The sequence below is a fragment of the Nerophis lumbriciformis genome, linkage group LG15 (genome assembly GCF_033978685.3).
Source record: "Nerophis lumbriciformis linkage group LG15, RoL_Nlum_v2.1, whole genome shotgun sequence".
NCBI classification, from domain to species: domain Eukaryota; kingdom Metazoa; phylum Chordata; class Actinopteri; order Syngnathiformes; family Syngnathidae; genus Nerophis; species Nerophis lumbriciformis.
Genome location: NC_084562.2, coordinates 42,223,463 through 42,244,295, shown reverse-complemented (window position 1 = coordinate 42,244,295; position 20,833 = coordinate 42,223,463). Strand labels below are relative to the sequence as shown.

Here is a 20,833-nt window from a genome sequence, read left to right as displayed (position 1 = left end):
TAGTGTTGCCAATCAACCTATCCCCAGGTGCATGTCTTTGGAGGTGGGAGGAAGCCGGAGTACCCGGAGGGAACCCACGCAGTCACGGGGAGAACATGCAAACTTGCAAACATGCAAAACAAGACAAAACAAATACCTCTCCTGTTTCCTCTCCATCTCCTCACAGCGCCCTGCAGGAGAGAAGCGGTACTGCACCTCCTTGGCTCAGCCTCCTCACAGCGCTGGTCGCCATCCATCCTCCTCCTCCTCCACCTCCTCCTCCTCCTCCTGGACCACAACAGATGGTGACAACAACAACATTGCATTCGGCGCGGACGCACAGCAACACGCCGCGACATCCTGTCCGTACAAGGCCGGGCCTTTCGACCGCAATGCTCCAGGGGCAGCACGGCGTGAGCCTGTGACTCGCCGCACAGCAGCCCCCCCACACGACCACCGGGAAGAAGCTTCTCGCCTGCCTCCGTCGAGCGGGGAAGATGGCCGCTATGAAAATGTTAACCAGCGGCGGGCTCTTCCTGGCGTTCTGTGCGCTGGGGCTGCTCGCCATGGCTATTTGTACCGACTATTGGTACGAGACGGACGCGAGGAGACACCGGGAGAGGTGTAAAAACTACGCCAACAAACGCAACGACCCGGGCTACATCTACATCTCCAACCACAACCTCCCTCTCCAGATGCCTCCGAGGAAGACCGCGGAGGCCCGGCCTCTCCTCAGGGGGAAGCGGCACTTCGTGGCGGCAGCCTCCGCGATGGAGTCCCACTGCAGTCGTCAGTTTAACTCCACCGTGTCCGGCCTTTGGAGGAAGTGTCACCGGGAGGGATTCGACCTGGAGACTGAGGACCTTATTTATAAAGGTAAAGGTGAGCCGAGCTTGTGTTGTCCGACAGGCCCTGAAGCTCACACCTTCTAGCCTGACAACAACACAAAAGCATGGTCAGGCCTGCTCTTCATGTCACCTCCAGACCATCATTTGTGTATTAGTCTTTAAGGCTAGTGATTATCTTTTGTTCAAATAATATTTTTTTAAATGTGCACAGACTGCAAATAATCATATTGCAAACAGCACATGAAAGCAATCATAGGCACCGATCTACCATTCTGCCAGTGGGTGTGTATTAGTGTTGTCCCGATACCAATATTTTGGTACGGGTACCAAAAGTATTTCGGTACTTTTCTAAACAAAGGGGACCACAAAAAATGTCATTATTGGCTTTATTTTAACAAAAAACATCTTACGGTACTTTAAACATATGTTTCCTATTGCAATTTTGTCCTTAAATAAAAAAGTGAACATACTAGACCAGTGTTTTTCAACCACTGTGCCGCGGCACACTAGTGTGCCGTGAGATACAGTCTGGTGTGCCGTGGGAGATTATCTAATTTCACCTATTTGGGTTAAAAAGATTTTTTGCAAACCAGTAATTATAGTCTGCAAATGATGTGTTGTTGTTGAGTGGTCGGTGCCGTCTAGAGCTTGGCAGAGTAACTGTGTAATACTCTTCCATATCAGTAGGTGGCAGCCGGTATATAATTGCCTTGTAGATGTCAGAAATAGCGGGAGGCAGTGTGCAGGTAAAAAGGTGTTTAATGCTTAAACCAAAAGTAAACAAAAGGTGAGTGCCCCTAAGAAAAGGCAGTGAAACTTAGGGAAGGCTATGCAGAATGAAACTGAACTGGCTACAAAGTAAACAAAAACAGAATGCTGGACGACAGCAAAGACTTACTGACGGCGTCCAAAGTGTACATCCAGACATGACATGACAATCAACAATGTCCCCACAAAGAAGGATAAAAATAACTGAAATATTCTTGATTGCTAAAATAAAGTTGATGCGGGAAATATCGCTCAAAGGAAGACGTGAAACTGCCACAGGAAAATACCAAAAAAAGAGAAAAAGCCACCAAAATAGGAGCGCAAGACAAGAACTAAAACACTACACACAGGAAAACAGCAAAAAACTCAAAATAAGTCACGGCGTGATGTGACAGGTCGTGACAGTACACCTACTTTGAGACAAGAGCTATAGTGATGCATGCTTGGTTATGGTTTTGCGAGAACAACTTTCTATTGTCAATATCGGCTGCTGAGTTTAATTTTTGTATGTTTTCTGCTCGCGGTGTGCCTCGGGATTTTTTCAATGAAAAAAATGTGCCTTTGCTCAGAAAAGGTTGAAAAACACTGTACTAGACAACTTGACTTTTAGTAGTTAGGAAACAAACAAAGACTCCTATTTAGTCTGCTGACTAACATATTGTGTCATTTATCATTCTATTATGTTGTCAAAATTATTAAGGACAAGTGGTGGAAAATGAATTATTAATCTACTTGTTAATTTGCTGTAAATATCTGTTTACTTTCTGTTTCAACATGTTCTATCTACACTTCTGTTAAAAATGTAATAATCACTTATTCTTCTGTTGTTTGATACTTTACATTAGTTTTGGATGATACCACAAATTTGGCTATCGATCCGATACCAAGTAGTGACAGGATCATACATTGGTCATATTAAAAATCATCATGTGTCCAGGGACATATTTCCTGAGTTTATAAACATAATGTAGATAAAAAAAAAAAAACGAAAGAAAATTTTGTGATGTTAAAAAATATCAATGTAATCATAGTAGTAATGACTATATACACTATCGTACTTGGTATAATTACAGTGAATGTTAGGTGTAGATCCACAAATGGCGTTTGTTTATATTGTAATGTCCAGGAAGAGTTGGTGCTGCAGGGAATTCTGGGAATTTGTTCTGTAGTGTTTATGTTCAGTTACAGTGCAACTTTTCTTCCAAAATGTGTATGTCGTTTTTGTTTAGTGTGGTATCACTATATGGCACATGTTTATGACAGTGTTGGCATTGTTTATGCTGCCACCCTTATGCCCTTCATTCGATCGTGTTCAGTGTGTTCAAAGTCAAGATGATTGCGTTAGTCATCCATCCATCCATCCATTTTCTACGCTTATTCCCTTTGGGGTGGCGGGGGGCGCTGGAGCCTATCTCAGCTACAATCGGTTAGTCATGCTTTACAATGAAAATCTTGGTTAAGATTTATTAATTGTAGACTATATGATTTGTGACTTTTTTATAATGTAAAACGAACCAAACTGGCCACAAAATTAACAACAGCAAGATAAGAATGTTTTTTAATTACTTAAGTTTGAAAGTTGCCATCAATCCCACGTGGGTGCTTGGCATTGTGATCGACACCTATGAACACATTTATATAAGGACTTGGTTTGTTACAAACATTGTTTATTAAGACCCTCATTTATTGCTGTTAATTGGTTCTGTGCCTGACTCAAGTGAATTCATTTCTCAAAGTAGGAATTATTTATTAGAAATCGAATATTTAAATAGCTGGGGCAAGGGTTGGCAACCCAAAATGCTGAAAGAGCCAAAATGGACCACAAATCTACCACAAATCTACCACAAATCTAGGAAGAGGTTCCGCAGCCTCCATAGCAGAACCTCCAGGTTCTGTAACAGCTTCTTCCCTCAGGTCATAAATCTCTTGAACGCATCATAATCCCCCAAAAATGGATTAACTCGCTGGAATATAAAGACAATATAACATACATCCAATAACGTGGATGCATATGCAAAAGTGCAATATATTTATCTGTACAGTAATCTGTTTGTTTATATCTGCACCTTATTGCTCTTTTATCCTGCACTACAACGAGCTAATGCAACGAAATTTAGTTCTTATCTGTACTGTAAAGTCCAAATTTGAATGGCAATAAAAAGAAGTCTAAGTCTAAGTCTAAATACTGTTTTCAAAATGTGCACAGACTGCAAATAATCATATTGCAAGCAGCACATGAAAGCAATTATATGAGGACTTGGTTTGTTACAAACATTGTTTATTAAGACCCTCGTTTATTGCCGTTAATTGGTTCTGTGCCTGACTCAAGTGAATTCATTTCTCGAAGTAGGAATTATTTATTATGAATCGAATATTTAAATAGCTAGGGCAGGGGTTGGCAACCCAAAATGCTGAAAGAGCCATATTGGACCACAAATCTACCACAAATCTAGAAAGAGGTTCCGCAGCCTCCGTAGCAGAACCTCCAGGTTCTGTAACAGCTTCTTCCCTCAGGCCGTAAGACTCTTGAATGCATCATAATCCCCCAAAAACGGATTAACTCGCTGGAATATAAAGACAATAGAACATACATCCATAAACGTGGATGCATATGCAAAAGTGCAATATATTTATCTGTACAGTAATCTATTTATTTATATCTGCACCTTATGGCTCTTTTATCCTGCACTACAACCAGCTAATGCAACAAAATGTTGTTCTTATCTGTACTGTAAAGTTCTATTTGAATGACAATAAAAAGAAGTCTTACTCTAAGTCTGAGTCCAAATACAAAAAAGTAATCGGTCTGGAGCTGCAAGAAAATCAAATACCGTACTTATTTAAGTGTTATAATGTTGGCAACACATGATGTAAGTGGCTAATTAGCTATATTAGCCTACTATTAAAGTGAATATGTGTTGCACATGTTGTTTTATGTGTTGCAAATATTCGTTGAAAGAAATGTTGAAATGTAATATTTGTACACATTTTTACATAATTACATCACACAATTATTCTACACTTTTTTACAACATTGGAAAAAATGAGTAAAACTTCTCAGAGGGTGAGATAACTCCTGAAAATGACTGTCTTAGAATGGCCAAAGGTAAAGATGTGTGTGTCCAAGTTAAAGGAAACGGCAGGCTGTCTTCTTCTAATGGATTTATTACAATCTTTGCAAGCTGGGTAACGTTTGCTATGGTCTGGAACAACATGGCACGCAAACAACTATCAGAAATGCAGTCAATATTACCGTATTTTTCGGACTATAAGTCGCAGTTTTTTTCATAGTTTGGCCGGGCTCCAGTGCGATTTATATATGTTTTTTTCCTTCTTTATTATGCATTTTCGGCAGGTGCGACTTATACTCCGGTGCGACTTATACTCCGAAAAATACGGTACATACGGTTAATGTGTCATGAAACAACAATAAACTAAAATACACAAAGGACATAAGTAAAGGAAATTAAATGAACTCAAATATACCTACGAACTAGGCATAATGATGCAATACGTAAATACAGCTAGCCTAAATTGCATGTTTGCATGGATTAGCTTGCAGTCATGCAGTGACCAAATACGCCTGATTAGCACTCCATAACAAGTCAATAACATCAACAAAGCTCACCTTTGTGCATTCACACACAGCATAAAATGTTTGGTGGACAAAATGAGACAAATAAGTACTGGCATAAATCACGTCTTTTTCTGCGGCAGCGTCGGAGAAAGTTGTACATTTAAACAAACGTCTGAGTCACAGTCCACACAAAGGTGAGTTCAGGCCTGTTGAAATTAGTAGGACAAAACGGTGCTCACCAAATACTCTCATTAGTGAAGCACAAACATATTAAACAGTGGGCTTTCTAACAATTAGGAAGGTTTGTGTTGTGTTTGTCCTCCTTAAGAAATCATATTAAAACAAAAAACATTTTTCACCCCATTTTTTTTCCATTTCCATACATTTTTGAAAAAGCTCCATGGAACCACCGGCGCACCGCTAAAGAGCCGCATGTGGCTCTACAGCCGCGGGTTGCTGACCCCCGAGCTAGGGCATAAACAACTTTTAATGACCTTCTGTGAACCACATTTTTTAACATTACAAGAGTCTTCGAGACCAGGAGTTCTTAACATTTTTGACCTTGGAGCCTAACTTTTCCACTACATTTTTGCTTAAAACCCCCAAACATGTTGACAACCAAAACAACTAAGATGCAGTGATGTGCCAACTTCAATGCGCAATTTGACTAGAGACGACTGTAAGACTGTAAGTTCTTTGCGTTTGATATATTTTGGCCCGGTCAAATTAAACCAGTAAAATGGAGCAAAATCCAATCCAATCCACTTTATTTATATAGCACATTTAAACAACACAATGTTTCCAAAGTGCTGCACAACAATATTAAAAACAATATTCAAATATTATCCTTAGCTCCACCAATGACTGAATAAAAACAAAAAATAAATACATATAAAACCAATATAAAAAAAACAATATAAAATAAATATGATTAAAAACGATTTTAAAGGGTAAAACCAATTAAAACAGTAAATAGAAATCAAAATTTTAAAAACACAGAGGACAACAGAGGACCACACAACTCACTTAGTGTTAAAAGCCAGAGAATAAAAGTGGGTCTTAAGACGAGACTTAAAACACTCCACTGTGGGAGCAGTTCGAATATGGAGGGGCAGAGTGTTCCAGAGCTTAGGGCCGACCACAGAGAAGGCCAAGTCTCCCCTGGATTTAAGTCTGGTCTTGGGCACCACAAGCTGGAGCTGGCTCTCGGACCTCAGAGTGCGTGCAGGAGTGTAAATTTGGATGAGGTCCGAGATATACGGAGGTGCCAGTCCATGTAAAGCTTTAAAAACAAACAGCAAGGTTTTAAAATCAATTCTAAGATGAGGCACAATGTAAAGAGAAAAAATGTAAAGGTTGTTACTAATAACATAAAGTTTTCTAAAAAAAAAAATATATATATATAAAATTAAAAAAAAATAAAAATAAAAAATTAAATTAAATTAAATAAAAAAATAAAATAAAAATATATATATATATACACACACACATATATGTATATATATATATATATATATATATATATATATATATATATATATATATATATATATATATATATATGTCTTAATAAGGTTATCCAAAAAATAGTGCTCGATACCGTAGTAGAGCGCAATATATGTATGTGTGGGGAAAAAAATCACAAGACTATTTCATCTCTGAAATAGTCTTGTGATTTTTTTCCCCACACATACATATATATATATATATATATGTAACAGTGGCGACCTGTTCAGCAGCAGGAGGAGGAGGAGGAGGAGGTTGACTGACTGTGGCAGGACACCTCTGCCTCTGTTTCACTTCATGTTGCTGGTAAATAATATGGTTGTAGTAGTAGGCTAAAGTTAAATTATTTAGTATTCACTAATTTAAAGGGCAGAGCTTTAAGAGACATTTTAGCTTTTATATTTTATAAGATATATTTTTTGTAAGAACCACAATTAATAAATATATTTCAGTGAATAACTAATTGTTCAAATCTGTATATAAATATGTACATAATGTGTTGTAATTATATTCCAACTCCGCGTTCTTTTTGGTCATCGCTGCTGCCGCCGCCACCCCCCGCCCCTCGACCACACCACCACAAATAGATGCCTGTCCTGTGGGAAACACTGTATATATATATATATATATATATGTATGTATATATATATATATATATATATTTATATATATACATGTTAGGGCTGCAACTAACGATTAATTTGATAATCGATTAATCTGTTGATTATTACTTCGATTAATCGATTAATAATCGGATAAAAGAGACAAACTACATTTCTTTCCTTTCCAGTTTTTTATTGAAAACAAAACAGCCTACTGGCAGCATACTTATACAGTGCTCAATACCGGGGTAGAGCAGAATATACGTTAGGCCAAGAAAAAACACAGAGGCTATTTCATCCCTACAAGCCCTTTTCACATATATAATATATACAGTTTATATAAAATCCTCTGACGAGCAGAGAAACCTGCAAAAAAAATAATACATATATATGTATATATTAGAGATGCGCGGATAGGCAATTATTTCATCCGCAACCGCATCACAAAAGTCGTCAACCATCCGCCATCCACCCGATCTAACATTTAATCAAACCCGCACCCGCCCGCACCCGCCCGTTGTTATATATCTAATATAGACGATGCAAGGCATTAGTGAGGTTATAAAGCTTTTGCCTGTTAAAGAAAGGAGACTGATCCAATGCAGCAGAGACATTCGCGTGCCACGCTGTCACGGCCCAGACGCACACCAGTGCGCAATCATCTGGGAGCCGCGCTGAGCGCACCTCCAAGCGCGTGGAGGTGCGATGTCCCTCGCACCCGCGGCGGCTCCACCCGGGCTCGCGCCCGAGGCTTCAGCGCGCACCGCGGCGGCCATCCTACTCGTCGCGGCCTAGCCCTCGCGGCTCTCGCTGCCGGCGACGGCCGGGTATGGGCCCGACGCTCCAGCGCCATCCATTTTCAGGGCTAGTTGATTCGGCAGGTGGGTTGTTACACACTCCTTAGCGGGTTCTGACTTCCATGGCCACCGTCCTGCTGTCTATATCAACCAACACCTTTTCTGGGGTCTGATGAGCGTCGGCATCGGGCGCCTTAACCCGGCGTTCGGTTCATCCCGCAGCGCCAGTTCTGCTTACCAAAAGTGGCCCACTCGAGTCACCAGGGTGAGCCCCACCCCTTTCGTGAGCGCACTGCGCGCGGAGTGACCCCTGTTACGTGCCCCCGGCAACGGGGGTGGCGGGCAGGTAAGCTGCACGGGCGGAGCGCGCGGACTGACCCCTGTTACGAGCCCCCGGCCACGGGGATGGCGGGCAGGTAAGCTGCTTACCTGCGGCGCGTGACGCCGGCCGCGGCGAAGGCGGACGAGGCGGGGTGTCGGTGCGGTGGGCGCGGTGGTGACCCTGGACGTGCGTCGGGCCCTTCTCGCGGATCACCTCAGCTACGGCTCCCGGTGGGGCCCTCTCGGGGGAAGGGGCCTCGGTCCCGGACCCCGGCGAGGCGTCCCTTCTCCGCTCCGTAAAAGTGTCCATCTCTTTTTTTTTTCTTCTTCTGTTGTGGCAAATGCTGCAGGTGCCTGCTTGTTTTTCGTATGTGGGTAACAACATTTAACTATGTATATATATTTCCGAATTGGTTTAACTGCCACCCGCCTGAATCTATTTAAAATCTTTTTTTTTTTTTATTTCAACCGCCCGACCCGCGGATAAAATAAAAAATTTTTTTATTTCAACCGCCCGACCCGCGGATAATCCGCGGACTCCGCGGTTGTGTCCGCAAACCGCGCATCTCTAAGATATAATATATATATATATATATATATATATATATATATATATATATATATATATATATATATATATAAAATATATATATATATATATATGTATATATATTTATTAATATATATACATATATATATACATATATTTATATATACAGTGCTCAATAGGGTAGAGCGGAATATACGTTAGGCCAGGAAAAAACACAGAGGCTATTTCATCCCTACAAGCCTGCTTCGCAGGTTTCTCTGCTCGTCAGAGGATTTTATATAAAATGTATGTATTATATATGCGAAACAGGCTTGTAGGGATGAAATAGCCTCTGTGTTTTTTCCTGGCCTAACGTATATTCCGCTCTACCCTATTGAGCACTGTATAACGGACAAACCAAAGAAACCTCTAATATATATATACGTATATATATATATATATATATATATATATAAAATATATATATATATATATATGTATATATATTTATTAATATATATACATATATATATACATTTATTTTTTTATGTATATATATATATATATATATATATATATATATTTATATATATATATATATATATATATATATATATATATATATATATATATATATATATATATATATATATATACGTATATATATATTAGAGGTTTCTTTGGTTTGTCCGTTATACAGTGCTCAATAGGGTAGAGCGGAATATACGTTAGGCCAGGAAAAAACACAGAGGCTATTTCATCCCTACAAGCCTGTTTCGCATATATAATACATACATTTTATATAAAATCCTCTGACGAGCAGAGAAACCTGCGAAGCAGGCTTGTAGGGATGAAATAGCCTCTGTGTTTTTCCTGACCTAACGTATAAATATATATATATATACATATATGTATATATATATATATATATATATATATATAAATATATATATATATATATGTATATATATATATATATATATATATATATATATATATATATATATATATATATATTTATATATATATATATATTTTTTTTTTATATATATAATTTTTGTATACAACCCCTTGCGACCAAACATACTCTCTCCCTGTCTATATATATATATATATTTATATATATATATGTATATATATATATATATATATATATATATATATATATATATATATATATATATATATATATATATATATATATATATATATTTTTTTTTATATATATAATTTTTGTATACAACCCCTTGCGACCAAACATACTCTCTCCCTGTCTATATATATATATATATTTATACATATATATGTATATATATATATATATATATATATATATATATATATATATATATATATATTTTTATATATATAATTTTTGTATACAACCCCTTGCGACCAAACATACTCTCTCCCTGTCTGGCCAAACATTGCATGTAACAAACTAGTTTGTTTGCCTGTGTATCCTTTTCCGGAATCATGTGCCCAAACAAAGAATCCCACGCTTTGGAGACTTAGCCGCTGTGATTTTTATTTCTTATGTATTAAAACCCCCCCGGCATGTTTTTATTTTAGTTGTTAAAGTAAAAAGAAAGCTGTGTTTTCACAAAATATAGTGTAGTTCATACAGTGTAGTAGCAGTGCTGCAGCCCATCCCAAACATTGTATTTACTTTGGGCTTGTTAGCCATGTTTGGTTTAAATGTGCAGTGTCTACTCTCAATATTTACATCTGCATAAAACTACCAGCAACTGCCAATGTGCTTACTCACTGTACTTCTCACAAGCAGGAATAAAATGTAAACAGGAAGGAAAAACAGCACTACATCTGCCACCTGTCCGTTGACACGAACACAACATGTTGGAAAAAGGTCAATGGGTCACAAAGACATGCAACAGCAAAAATAATGACCAACCCAATTCCAGCAGGATAAGCGCATGCTGACTCAAAGTACATGCAGCATGTCACAGATGAGGCCTTTTGTTCATATCATGATATTCATTATTCAAATTGCCACCTCTAATTATCTACAGATGCTTATTTGCATTCAGAACAGGACTGCAATGAATATTTGCAGTATACTTATACTTATACTAATATTCAATATACTTTGAATATTTGGTCATGACACATTTGAAAAAAATCAGTAAAGCAAAACAAATATGTTAAGAACTACATATGCACTTTCTTTTCTCACTTCTTTGTGTGTGTGTTTTTATTTTTATCACTTTTAGATGAGGGAAGGTGCACACAGCAGCACCAGGTGCTTGTTGAGAAGAGCCAGGGTTTACCTTAGACTGCCAAGATACTTGTGACAGTAGGGGCGGGGGGTCACCATGATGTAATCGTATAATTTACTTTGATGATATGATTATCTTTAAAAAAGCTAAAAAAAAATGTATACCGTATTTTTCGGAGTATAAGTCGCACCGGAGTATAAGTCGTACCTGACAAAAATGCATAATAAAGAAGGAAAAAAACATATAAAAGTCGCACTGGAGCCCGGCCAAACTATGAAAAAAACTGCGACTTATAGTCCGAAAAATACGGTACATACTAGGGCTGTCAAAGTTAACGCCATAATAACGCGTTAACTATAAATCTCAATAACAGCACTAATTCTGACCCCCGGTGAGTGCCGTAGCGGGGGAACTTGCTGCAGTTCACTTGCTATTGATAAGCCACAAGCGAGCAGAAATGGACAAAGGAAAGTCGTCTACCTCATGGAAATATCAGTTTTAAGGTGTTCTCCCGACAAGAATTGACTCTTTTTCGCTGTGAGAAGAGACGACATCCCTGAAGCAAATGCCTGCTGCGAACATAGTTCAAGTGGGTGGTGCTTCACTTCCGTGTTCAGATTACAGTTAAGGTGCAGTGATAACATAACATTTAGATTAAGGATGTACGATAATATCGGGCAGCCGATATTATCGGCCGATAAATGCTTTAAAATGTAATATCTTAAATTATCGGTATCGGTTTCATAATTATCGGTATCGGTTTCTAAAAGTAAAATGTATGACGTTTTTAAACGCCGCTGTGTACACGGACGTAGGGAGAGGTACAGAGTGCCAATAAACCTTAAAGGCATTTCCTTTGCGTGTGTGCCGTCCGAGTCACATAATATCTACTGGCTGTTCTCATCACGAATTAATGCCATGCATACTCGGTCAACAGCCATACAGGTCACACTGAGGGTGGCCATATAAACAAGTTTAACACTGTTACAAATATGCGCCACACTGTGAACCCACACCAAACAAGAATGACAAACACATTTCGGGAGAACATCCGCACCGTAACACAACATAAACACAACAGAACAAATACCCAGAATCCCTTGCAGTACTAACTCTTCCGGGATGATACAATATAAACCCCCTCGCTACCCCCTACCCCCACCCACCCCAACCCCGCCCATCTCAACCTCCTCATAGTCTCTCTCAGGGAGAGCATGTCCCAAATTCCAAGCTGCTGTTTGGATAGATAGATAGATAGTACATTATTGATTCCTTCAGGAGAGTTCCATCAGGAAAATTAAAATTCCAGCAGGAGTGTACAGAATTGAGATCGAATTTAAAAAGTAAAAAGTAAATAATGGGGCTATAAATGGAAACAGAATAGAAAAATATTACAATAAGAATAAAAATAAAAAGCAACAATGAGAATATAACAAGAGAAACTAGGCAGTAGTGAGCATGTTATGAAAAATAATTGCACTGTTATTGTTTTGAGGCACGTTAAAAAAAATAATGCACTTTGTGACTTCAATAATAAATATGGCAGTGCCATGTTGGCATTTTTTTCCATAATTTGAGTTGATTTATTTTGGAAAACCTTGTTACATTGTTTAATGCATCCTGCGGGGCATCACAACAAAATTAGGCAAAATATTGTGTTAATTCTACGACTGTATATATCGGTATCGGTTGATATCGGTATCGGTAATTAAGAGTTGGACAATATCGGAATATCGGATATCGGTAAAAAAGCCATTATCGGACATCTCTAATTTAGATTGTTACTGTGACTGATTTAGTAAGTAAGATGACATAAAAGTTCAACAGAAATGAAAGACGGTCGAGCAGGAGGTCGAGCATAGACTTTTCTTTTATTACAAACGGTAGGTCCGACACCAAAATATGTCAAGACACTTTCTCAAACCAATCACACAATCAATTAATCAATCAAGCTTCATTGCAGACTCCAATGTTCAAGTAGACATACAATCACATACAGTACATAAAACAAACAAACTACAAAATACAGTATAAAAGGCATTATCACATACTATTAAAAACAGTGCTTGTGCATATTCAGTAAAATGCATTTAATAAATAAATAAAAGCAACAATAAAAATAAAATAAAAAACATATATAAATGTATACTGTATATATTCTTAAAAAATGTGTCTACACATTCTATAAGAGGCACAGATACCAGTGTTTCCATATTTACGATTGGTACCTAACAGAACTACACCTAGGATTGGTTATCTGTATAATAAGATCATTCTCGGGCCCCTGCAGCCTACATATAAATTTAAACATCAGTTTTCTCAGTCTTCAAAATAAAAGTGCTACGCTATACATCCAGTTTAACTGCATTTACAAAATGCAAATGTTGTGCATTACGATCATGCTTTGTCACGAGGGGTGGGCACCGGATCCCGTACTTTTTTTTTTGGCGAGTAGTGAGTACTTGCTTGCACTTGTGAGGAAAACAGCCGATTTCGAAGCGGATATGCTCTTGGTAATCTTGCAACCCATCAATGTTTTATGAAAAAAACCCAACCATGCCAAAAAGAAAACGGTCTAAAATGTGGCTTGTCTTTTCCAAATGCGATGTCAATGCAGATTGCGCTCGCTGGATTTACCCGGGAATACTTCCAATATGAGGAAGCACCTGGTTAAACACAGGATTTTTCTCATGGCTGAAGAGTGCAGCCAAGTTAGATGTACAGCTGCAACTCTTGCATTTGGCACCTTTAGCGACTCGGCTGCAGCCAACAACACGGGGGAAGACATGGCGATAACATTTGTTGACGATAACAGCGACATCATCATCCTCTATGTCTGCTACAGGTAAAAAGAATACCTTACCTTTGCATTTTAACTATCAATAGTTATCATAATCAGCTCGGTTCCTAGTTCTGTACTTTGTAATGTCAATGTAAAGTTTTTGCTTCACTTTCATTAGACTATGAAAGTGAAGCTCATAGACTATTTAAATATGTCTGCTGGCAAATCCTCATTTGCCAGCAGACAAGCGGTAGAAATTGGATGGATAGATATTACAAAAACATCTTTGACAATGAACGCATGATCATAACAATCAATATGTTGTATTATTTATGTGTGAAACTGTTATCTAAACATGGTAGCTCCTCCTCTGAATGCAAGTGTTCCTAAAGCAGGAATAGAAATTATGTATTTTTACAAAATACAAAATCTGACAAGAGACCAACACAGAGTAGGCAATTTTTTTTAATTGTCATTAAATCATGTTTTTCCTTTTTGTGTTGAGTTGTTTAAAAAATAATAATGTTTAAAACACATTTATTTAAAGCAAATTAATTGTCCGTTTATGGTGTTAGAACTTGAAAATTATTTGTCTAGGGTACACTTATTAATGATGAAAAATTATATATATCACATTAATCACAATTAATGTTGAGTAAACTATTAGCAATGCGATTAATTGTGATTAAATATTGTCGTTTGACAGCCCTAATACACACATTTAAAAATAATCTGTACAATTATTAGTTAGAGGTGGGAATCTTTGGCCACCTCACGATTCGATTTCGATTATGATTCAGAGCTACGATTCGAAAAAAAATGTATTATTGATGCATCTTTAATTTATGTATATTGTTGCAGATTTACATTTCCTTTCGTTTCTCTAAATAAGCGTTAATCACTGGCAACTTTTAAAATAGTGCATTTGTAATAAGAAATTCACATCACATTTTTTTAATTCATGGAAATGTATGTAAAACTGGAACATAATTGCCCTATAATAAAGGAGCCGGTTGAATATCTCAGTGAGGTGGCTTGCTGCAGTCAGCCAAATTTTAGAACTGTCTGCATGACTTAATTTACAATAAATACATCGATTATTGATTATTGTTGTTTACTAATCGATTTTATAATTGTCCATGTACTAATTGCGATGCATCTAAAAATCGATTATTTCCCCCACCTCTGTAATTAGTATTAACATACATGTTTTTTATTATGTCGTTTATATCAATTGTTGCTGCCTATTGCACATGAATTAAAAATGACTAGCACAAAATGTAGAATCTTTTTTTTGGTGTTATTAGAGAATGACCTCATGTTTAGAGACCCTACTTCTGTCCCTGGATGTCAGCGACAAACAGCGAGCTGCAGCGAGCATGACATTACACCCAGAGCGCTGTGGTTCGGTTAATAGAGCGGCCGTGCCAGCAACTTGAGGGTTTCAGGTTCGATTCTCGTTTCCGTCGTCCTAGTCACTGCCATTGTGTCCTTAGGCAAGACACTTTACCCACTTGCTCTTAGTGCCACCTACACTGGTTTAAATGTAAGCTTAAAGATTTAGATAATGGGCTTCACTATGTAAAGCACTTTGAGTCTTTCGAGAAAAAGAACGCTTTATAAATATAATTAATCTGCTTCACTCTACTGCTCCAACTGAATTTTTTCTCCTAAAAAGCCACCACTGTTCTCTTAATATATTTACATTTTGTAGATCGCTGTTCGCGGGTATATCTGGATATGTTAAAATATGTCCACCTCGCAGACATGCTGCAGACAATCCCGTGCGTATTGCTTTCTGTTTTGGCAGGGCTGTTCAGGTGATCAAAGTATTTTTCGGCTGCCACATTTTCGGTGCATCACTAGTAAATAGTGCACAAATTATAGGCTATATATATATACAAGGGCTGTGAATCTTTGGGCACCACACGATTCGATTAGATTCTTGGGGGTAACGATTCGATTCAGAATCTATTCTCGAGTCAACACAGTTGTCGATTCAAAATCAATACTTTTTTAATATATTTTTTAATTTTTCCCCTCCCTCAGGGGGGGAACTCGGCAGGGCGGTTGATGGTTGTTCCATCTCCATCGTTGGTGTCCCTGCGGGTGGGGTGGGTGGTTCCCGTGGCCCTGTGCCGGGTGGTACTGCGGCGGCCGATTTGGGTGGGGTGGCCGGGGGATGGCCTCTCTGCGCTCTCTGGGGGTGGGCTCATGGGGGTCCGGTTGCCGGTGGGGCGGGGGCGGTCTTCCCGTCCGGTTGTGGGGAGTCTCTGGGTTCCTCGGGCGGGGCGTCTCGCCTTTCTGCCCGTGTGGAGTGTGGTCTCTCGTTGGCTTGGGGTCTGGCTGTCCCCTGCTTTTCTCGTGCCCTGTCCTCTGCCGGGTGCGTCTGTCTGCGACCTGCTGCTGGCCCTTGTGGGCAGTGCGGTGGGCCGGGCTCTGGGGTCCCTGTCGCTGGCCGGCTTGGCTGCGTGGGGGCGGTGGTCCCTGGTTCCCTGGGCACCACGCCTACTGTTTGTGGGTTGGGCTCTCGGGGGGCTGGGGCCGTGCTCTGGCTCCCACGCACTCTGGGAGTCGAATATATTGTACATACAAATTCACATATGCTCACATACATACATACATACATACATACATATATAGGTACCTACGCTCCCACATACATACACAAATACAGTACATATTTACATACTTAAAGTTCATATATCCACACGCACATTCAATATACAAACATACACATACACATACTGTCCATATACACTCACTGTACAAACACATATACACATTCTGTACATATACATTCACTGTACAAACACATATACACATTCTGTACATATACAAGTACATATGCATACGTACACTCATGCACATAATCACGTTTCATCAAACATATATTAACGTTGTTGCCCTAGGGTAAACTGGGTATAACACATGGCACACTGACAAAGCTTAACCTATTGTTACTTCAACAATCTACAAGGTTAATGTATGTTGCTTCTCTTTCTCCCCCTCCATTTTTCTGCATTCTTTCGTATCTCAAGTTATCATTACGTATATGTAGTGTTGCATTTGAACAACTGTATTGTTGATAATAAAGGTAAAGTATTGGTATTGTTCATTATCAATAGCGCTATTTCTATTTGTATTTATATTGCTCCATTTGTAGTGTAATAATGCTCATTGTCATTTCTGTATTTTTTATTTTCGCTAACTGCTTTTTTGCTCTTACTTTTACCATCATATTTGTACATGTCGTACTTGCTGATGTTGCTCTATTGTTGTTGTTGTTGTTGTTGTGTTTGCTGTTGTTGTTTTTGTCTCTCTGTCTAATCCCCCTCTTGTCCCCACAATTTACCTCTCTGTCTTCAAAAAAAAAAAAAAAAAAATCAATACTTTTTTTTAAGAACATTGAGTGCCAATTCTACAATTAACTACATTCCTCCGTAAAATACATAAACAGCTCCGATATCTTTTTATATTACTTAAAAGAAAACTGGTCTTGTTTAACAAAATTCTACTTAAACATTTAATAAAGTCAAATACAAATAAGGCAACAAGAGAAGCATCCAAACTCTTCTCTTTTCTAAAGTAAATCTCTACAGCAAATATAGACATATGATTAGCCTGGCTGTACAGGACAGATTTTTAAAAAAAAGCTAAAAATTAGAAATATCCTTATTAAAAAAAAAAAGTTTTTAGATTTTTTTTTATCGATTAAGAATTGTTACAAATAAGTATCACGAATCATTCAGAAATCGATGGAGGGGTAATATGTGTTGAAATTAGACCGTTTGTTAGCATAACATTGGCAATAAAAGTTAGAAATAGCGTCAGACTTTTGACTTCTTCTGTAGTCTACAATACATTATATTACTTAAGTTTGTTTTCAAGCTAAAAAAAAACAACTTAGTTTTAAGATGTGGCGGCTTTAATTTTGCCATGACGGTACGCTATGTTTAGGGGGTTTTGCCAATCGTTCACAATCATTATTAGAGATGAGAAGACAAAGCTTTTTTTTTTTGCATTATAACATGTAAAATCGTCTCGTTCTAGGTGGCTCGCAATGCAGTTAATGGGAGCAATCAATTCTACCTCTAAATCATTTTAAAAATGCATTCAAAAACCGTCACCAATACTTAATGTACATTCCGTAACCTGTATAATAACCACGCTGTGGCGACATTGTTTTTGTACACGGAGGAACTCTTTTTCTAGCGTAGTAACACATCGGCATTAGCCGTAAAAGCTTACTACGTAAAGTGATAAGATAGCTTCTACGTCAGCACGAAACACGTTTGAGTTTGTAATGCACAACACACTTTGATAGAACACCAATCTGTACTGAGTGAAAAACATGAATCGTATTAAAAGTATCTGCAAAGTATTAGCCCACATTTCATGTTTTGTTTGCACACAGCTAGCCAGACAGCATATGTACTGTAGTTGTAATAACACACATGACGTGCTGCGCGTATCATGATCGATATTTATATGTGACTCACTCGATGAACAGTTAGTTGAGCGTTTGGTCCTGTTGGCCGGGGACGTTTTTTGTGGTTTGTTTGGGGTAAGCACGCCATTTATGTCTAAATAGCTTGGCTCCAAATTCGACATTTGCAGCTTCGTGTCACGCCGCCCTCACTCCCCAGTCTGCCCCCAACGCGTAACCCTCTTCTTTGTGCTGGCTTCTATATGCAGTAGTTTATCCTTCGTTCATTCTATTTAAAAAAGATAAGGTTGTGAATCCTCATTTGTCCAAAAATAATCATCTTTGTTGTCTATTACCAAGTCTGCCATGATTAGAACACAATATTTTTTGGGGTTGTTTTTGTTGTTCTTTACCAACTCAGGGAGTAAGTGTCTGGATACGGGAAGGCTTTGCGTGCAAAACCCACATGATTTAAATGGAAGCCATACACGGCCGTAACTACCATAGAGGTAACCGAGGTCATGTTCTTTTTAAGTGTCATGAAGAAGATGATATAACTGACTGCAAATCTACTTTGTGTAGCAAACCATGTGCACTGCACAACTTCATGCGGTAAATCATCCTCTCTCAATATCCAATATTTGGTCATGCGGAGCCCGCTACAACTTCAAAAATGTAAAGCAATGAAGTCTACTTTTACTTTAAACATTATCCGATCCAAAATGTGTTGTCAACATAACATTAACAGTGAATTATGCTGACGTAAATAATGTTGGTTTCACATGAATGAAGTTGATGTGAAACGCTGTCGGTATAATAATGTTGTCGTGTCAGTCCTAAATTGAGAACACGCGCTCTGCGTAGGGCTTCACCATCAGTGGGGGGTGGGCCCGTTTTGCGTGAAGAAGCAGATTAAAATGTAAATGAATGAATAGCAAGGCGCTTCATATAACATTTTAACCCAAACATATTCCTGGCCACGTCATGCACTGTCACTGATGAGAATATGAAGACAAATGTTCTGCCCTCACTTACCGTAGGTGCATGCCGGGCGTCATTAGTGCTTACTTTGCAAAGAAGAAGGTCTTGTGTTCGAATTCCGGTCGTGGTAGAAAAATATTTTTTAATGCTGTTAAAATGGTTTAGTACTAGGGGTGTAACGGTACACAGACATTTCGGTTCGGTACGTACCTCGGTTTAGAGGTCACGGTTCGGTTCATTTTCAGTACAGTAAGAAAACAACAAAATATACATTTTTTGGTTATTTATTTACCAAATTTGTAGACAATGGCCTAACATACATATACACACAGGGTCCATTGCCAGGGTTAATGTGGTCAACATATATAAAATAAAAACTAAATAAGATAAGGCTCAGAATGGTTTCTTAACAAAATCTTTCTACATAGAAAGTGCTTTTTTTGATTGATTGATTGAGACTTTTATTAGTAGATTGCACAGTACAGTACATATTCCGTACAATTGACCACTAAATGGTAACAGCCGAATAAGTTTTTCAACTTGTTTAAGTCGGGGTCCACGTTAATCAACATTAAACTGCTTCAAGTTGTTGCTCAGATTAAATAAAATGACAAAACTTTTCTTCTACATATAAAAAGTGCAACATTAAACAGTTTCAAGTCAACTCAGCGTCAGATAAACTTTTCTTTCCTCCCCCCAGCCTGGCTAACTTGGCAGTAAGAGGATATATGAGCTCATTGTTCTTCCACCATAGAAGTGGGTTAAAATCTAGTTTCTAATGCAATATGGTCTTAAATCTGCTGCTATAAAAACATTTGTTATTGCTTTAGCCCTGCCTGACTCGCCGAGGAGAGGCTGCTTGAATGCGGTGGTGACGCTTCAAATGGGTTAGCATGTTTGACGTGTTGTCAGAAGCAGCTGCTGAACAATGTCGGCAAACCTCCGTCCTCCATTGTTGTATCGCACAGCCAGTGTTCCCAAACGGGAGATCTTAACAAGGCAGGAGGGTCTTCCAGCTCTGGCTTTTACATGTTGTCGTAGCCCGGTCGCTGCTAGCATGTCGTGTGTCGTGCCTCGGTGTGCATTGTTTACACAACGTGCGGTACGCTACTTAATATGTCCGTGTAAAACCTCGTTTGGTACACCTCCAAACCGAACCAAAACCCCCGTACCGAAACGGTTCAATACAAATACACGTACCGTTACACCCCTATTTAGTACGCTAAATTTCAGCATAAAATAAAAAAATGGACTGTTACAAAATCATGCTGATTGTCAAAGATTTTGGATAATATAACATGTGATAGTTCTACCTTTATGAAAGCTTTTATTATTAATATGGTGCTGGGATATCCATGATTTCAGCCTTCCTTTCAGCCTTTCAAAGCCTCTCTTGGACAGCCAATTTTTGACCTCGATATTTGTCAAATCCTAAGTACGGCCCTGAAACCATAGTCGTTTTTGCTTTTATTTAGTT

General features: G+C 38.5%; 1 protein-coding gene across 1 annotated transcript in view; it reads left to right on the top strand.

Moving 5' to 3' along the window:
• The first annotated feature begins 235 nt into the window (after positions 1–235).
• Positions 236–20,833, top strand: part of LOC133616133 (transmembrane protein 178B-like) — a 41,269-nt gene continuing 20,671 nt past the window's right edge. Inside the window, exon 1 of the mRNA XM_061975249.2 lies at positions 236–855. Coding sequence (XP_061831233.1) covers positions 477–855 — 379 coding nt within the window. The 5' untranslated portion in view covers positions 236–476. The remainder of the gene's footprint in view (positions 856–20,833) is intronic.